The 5,077-nt window shown below is 49.1% G+C and overlaps 1 protein-coding gene across 1 annotated transcript in view; it reads left to right on the forward strand.

The window, feature by feature from the left end:
- The window catches only part of LOC137868061 (ubiquitin-conjugating enzyme E2 E2-like), a 47,667-nt gene that overhangs the window by 41,153 nt on the left and 1,437 nt on the right, over positions 1 to 5,077 (forward strand). The window contains exon 5 of the mRNA XM_068704574.1: positions 1,616 to 1,763. Coding sequence (XP_068560675.1) covers positions 1,616 to 1,763 — 148 coding nt within the window. The remainder of the gene's footprint in view (positions 1 to 1,615; positions 1,764 to 5,077) is intronic.

The raw sequence follows: 5,077 nt of genomic DNA on the forward strand, positions 1-5,077 counted from the left end.
CGAGGCGTACGAACAGAAGAGGGGCAAGGCTCCGGCCGCGAGACCCGGTCCAACCGGCAAATCCCCCCCCCCCTCGTCCTCTGCAACGCCGGGCCTGTGGAATGTGAGGAAGAGACGGCCGGCGGGTCGTTTGTTTCTCGTAAAAACGAGGAGATGTGAAGGGAGGGAAACGCAGCGTTAATGAGAGGATAAAAGAGGGAGCGAGGGGGGGGGGAGCAAGCAGAGAGAGAGAGAGGGAGGGGAGGTGTGGGGGAGGAGGATGGAGCGGCGAACGAGCCCGTTCTGGTCGGGCAAACCCTCGTTTTAAGGAAGCGGAGAGGTCAAAGGTCACTCCTTAATTATGTTGTGCTGCTTTGTGCTGACGTCTGCAGGACTGGCTTCACTTCGCCGTCGACTAAAGGGAACCGGTATCACGTTCACACACCGTAGACGCACACGGATCTCCTGAGCGTTTACCGTGGAGCTGAGGTCAGCCGGATGTTTATTAATGCATCAGTATATTGGCAGACGTCCAATCACGGGCTCGTTTTGGACTTTGGGAATCAATCAGAATGTGTTTTCACAAGCTCGACTGTTTAAAATTGTTTCTGCGCGGGCAGCAAGGTTGCCTTTTTTGTGAAACGATGAATCGATTGGTCGATAGACAGAAAGTCACTCGGGCGGGATCATTCGGCTGATTTGAAGTGGTGGTTGTCCCACGGTGGACGGCGGTCAGCACACCTAGTGTACACTATATTTAAACTATTGTCACAGCTTCATCTCGCCTCTGGTTCTTGTCATTTATGAAGGAAAACTGACCCGTAGTAGCATGTTGTCAGCTTCCCAAATATGCAGATTTAGTTTTGTCTTTATTTAGTGTTGGTCGGAGAAAACTTGGGCTCTGGAAAATGACGATTCAGTTAGTGTTAGTGACCAAACAATTGTTGAATTTAGTGGTGAAAGTTATTAATTGATAGTGAAAATGATAAAGAAGTGTGCAAAGCAGCTGTACATAGTAAGTTGGTAAAACATTGCTTGAAAATGGTGTCGTCGGCTCTGTGATAGACAATCATGACCGTCGCGACGTGATGTAATCTTTGCCTAATTTTGCGCCGGATTCAAAGTTGCAATATGCGATCACTATTTTGACGCGAACAATGGATCCACCCAGAATCATCACGATCTCTGCTGGTCCCCTCGGCTCCAGGGAGCCGCTCTAATGTGTTGATCCGGCTCATTGTCTTTGCTCTCACGGACCCTTCGCCTTCGATGTCCGATGCGGTCTCTCCACCTGGTCTCCGTGCAGCAGGTGGGCTGTTTTCGGTGAAAAAAGAGCGTTTGATGGACCCAGACAGAGTTTAGTGCAGCATTTAGGACTGGGTTTTGTAGGAGCCTGTCGTTGTCGTCTACCTGTGATTAAATGAAGGTGGCGGCGGCGCTTGAGCGCTTCTCAAATCAGAGGCTGCAGATTTAATTAATTCATTTATTTAACATCTGTCCTGATTCCTTCAGATGGCTTCAAGGGCTTCAGTGAAGTGAAGAAGAAGCTTTCCATACACACCACACACACACACACACACACATATATAAATAATGTATAAGACTGGTTTTTAACCCCTCCTCTGTCCGTGTCCAGGTGACGTTCCGTACGAGGATCTACCACTGCAACATCAACAGTCAGGGGGTGATCTGTCTGGACATCCTGAAGGACAACTGGAGTCCCGCCCTCACCATCTCCAAGGTGCTGCTGTCCATCTGCTCCCTGCTCACTGACTGCAACCCGGGTGAGAGCCGCAACACACACACACACACACACACACACACACACACACACACACACACACACACATCGTGTCATATCTCCCTCCATGTTGAGCAGTGGCAGGTTGAGTGACGTGTCCGCTCTGTGTGGATAATGGACATGGAAGTGTGTCACTTTAGAGGCTCGAGTCAGAGACAGAGAGGACAGACAGGCAGGTTTGCAGTGACGTCGCTGTCTTCATCTATCCGCTAACGGTCCAAAAAGTACGCGATAAAATGTAAGTTGTTTAATAGTCGGTGTTTGATTGTGAACACACACGCGAGGAATTTCAATTTCCCATCAAAGAAAAAGTGACAAAACTGTTTATGTTTCTGCTGTCAATTAAAGTTCTTAAAAAGAAAATTGGAAATGGTTAATTGTCCGAGAAAATTGCAATCGGTGCGACTCTAGTGCTGAACCCTCTTGTGCATCCAGAAAGTGTGACGAGGAAAAGAGAAGAGAGAGAGAGAGAGAGAGAGAGAGAGAGAGAGACAGAGACAGAGAGAGAGAGAGCTTGAGTAAGAAGTTTAAATCCTGATCTGCTTGCTTCGCGAGTCACTTCACAAAGTGGTCGTGATTGACGCTTCGTCTGTAATTTGAAAGTTAACCTAACCTGTCCTGATTCTCCTGAAGGAAACAAGGTCTCACTTTGTTTGAAGCGCACCGACGCCCTCTTTTTCTTCTAAAGTAACGTACGGCCGCTCTGTGAGCGTGAAACCATCAATATTTTATTGTTTTCGTAGCATTTTGCATCCTTCCTCTGACAATGTTGTCTCATAAACAGTGAGCCTGGTGTATTCATGCTCCCGTCTTTGCAGTTGAATCAATATTTAACCAGGACTGGCTGACTAAACCCCCCCCCCCCCTCCCCTCCCCCCTCCCCATAAACAGCTGACACCATTCGAGGAGACGACGTCGACGTTTCTTTTAAAGCTAATTAGACCCCATTACCGTCCAGTTTACCGGCGGAGCTTCTTTTTTTCTTTTTTTTATTTTATGGACCAGTTAAACCTGCTGCTCAGGCTGCCAACACTGTTAACGTCCGTTGATGTGATGGCGGTGAATGGAACGAGCAGCGGAGGTGGTTTTAAAAAGCAAGCTCTGTCCGATATATCTCAGCGATGAGGTTCAGAGTGACAGGAGCAGGAGAACGACGGGTTATTTCACCTGTGAATAGTGAGGGGATGAGACGGCAACAAGACAAGAAAGAGGGGGAGGAGGGGAGGGGAGGGGAGGGGGGGAGGGAGGAAGGAGGCCTGATGGTGCTGATTGTGAAGACCTCTGATGATAGCTTGCGTCCTCTCTGCGGGGGATTGCTCTTTGATAACGTTGCCGTGTAGATTCTCCCTCCGTGGGCGAAAAATGAGAATCGCTTTTCCTCCTCCTCCTCCTCCTCCTCCTCCTCCTCCTTTTCAGACGTCGGCGAGATGAAATGAGCCGATTCCCCCTTTTTTTTTTAAAGTACGACACAAAAAGAGGCTCGATCGACGCCCCTGTCGTACCCGCCAAATCCTCCCTCTGTTACCCACGCACGCCTTCTATCGCTCTTTCCGCCTCTTGCCTCATCAAATTGGTCCAATCGCTGAGCTTCTCACCACGTTTTTCGCTTAAGTTTCCAGCCTCGAGTGCCGAAAGTGGGCCCTGGATCTGAAAATAACCCTAAAAATATCTCCCCCCCCCTCCCCTCCCTTCCCTCTCCCACCCACCTCCTTCCGTCTGAAGATTTTCTTTTCCCCGCTCAGGCGGAGATCATCGGCATGGAGCTCATTAAAGCACGGGGGTGGGTGGGGGGGGAGAGAGGATGGAATGACAGTTAATCAACCCTCCCAGGGGCTGGCCCGTCATGCCACATTTAACCCTGTATTAGGTCCCACAAGCAGATCTCTACCTGGGGCAATCCCCGTTGGCATATGTGTGTGTGTGTGTGTGTGTGTGTGTGTGTGTGTGTGTGTGTATGTGTGTGTGGGGGGGGGGGGGGTGCTGAGCCACATGTCAAAGTGTATCTAGGGCTCTTATCTAGCCCAGGGCCTCTCTGTCCAACGTCATCCCTTCTCCTACCTGTCTCTTCCTGTGGAGCGTCCAAAAAAAAAAAAAAGTAACCTCACGATTTTTTTTTTTAACAAAGCCAGAGGGATTTCTGCAGCTGCTGTCTGGGGGGGGGGGGGGGGGGTTGTATATATATATCGGGCTGATGTGTGCTGATATTATTCGGCTAGTCTTCTATAATGAAGGTATCCAGCTCCCCTCAGTGGCTTCAGGGGGTGTCGGTTTGTCAAGCCTGTAATAACACCTGCCTAACCCCTGAAGGCTTTGCTCTCTCCCTGGATTGATATCAGGAGACTCAACCCGGTGCAGCTCATGCAGCTCATGCAGCTCATGCATGCCTTAAGTTTGGATGTTCCCAAAAAAAAAAAAAGGCATAAAAATCGCAGCCTTTGCCTCGTCATCTTCTGGACCGTACAAAACTCTGATTACCCTGAAGCCTCCAAAACCTACAAAAGAAACGACAGTGTGTCTCCTCGCAGGCGTCGGTGGTGTTGCACTGTGGTTGTGCACATGAAGACATATTGTCTGTATGGTGAAGTTGGCTGCAGTGCAGGTTGATTCCACCCTTTGCAACAAAAAAGAAAGAGGGTTTCAGATGCTTTTTGGATGATTTGACAAGTCTGAAGCCTGCTGAGGCCTTGGGCTCCTACCTCCATGTTTGGAAGTCAATAATTCAACTTTGTGTGCGTGTTTGAAGTTGTCAAAGTGTCGTCTTCTATGAATGTATGTGGGTCACTTTAACGTCGATACCGCAGAAGCCGATGGAGAACAAGCGCGGTACATATTTGAGAAATGGTTTCTACGTTTTTGTCCATTTCACGCTCGAAACTAAAATTTGCTTGCGTGAAGTGTCGTCCGTCGTCAAAAAAAGACGTTTACAGTTGCGCCGAACGCCTGGAGATACTCGGCCTCTCCTCAAAAGACATGCACGGTGTTGAACTCATTAGGTACGGAACAATGGAAGCGGTTGTGTGGAAGAATGGAAACATAAAGAGAGAGAGAGAGAGCTCAGAGGAGAGGGTTCAGACCCGACGTGGGGAGGCGTGCTTGGCTGCTTCACCCAGAGTCCTATTCTAAAAAAGGGCCAACCTCATGTTTTTAAATAAACCGGGTTCGGACCAGGATAGAGCAACGTAACGCGGTTCATCGACGTGATGATTGGCGAACACTAAATCATTCGCAGGCTTTCACCCGACCAGCGGGGACATTCTGTCTCTGGCTCAAGTTGTCACTTAAGAAGTCAGACGCTTC

Source organism: Cebidichthys violaceus, unplaced genomic scaffold (genome assembly GCF_023349555.1).
Source record: "Cebidichthys violaceus isolate CVI_PGR_0920_01 unplaced genomic scaffold, fCebVio1.0.p SCAF_96, whole genome shotgun sequence".
NCBI classification, from domain to species: Eukaryota; Metazoa; Chordata; class Actinopteri; order Perciformes; family Stichaeidae; genus Cebidichthys; species Cebidichthys violaceus.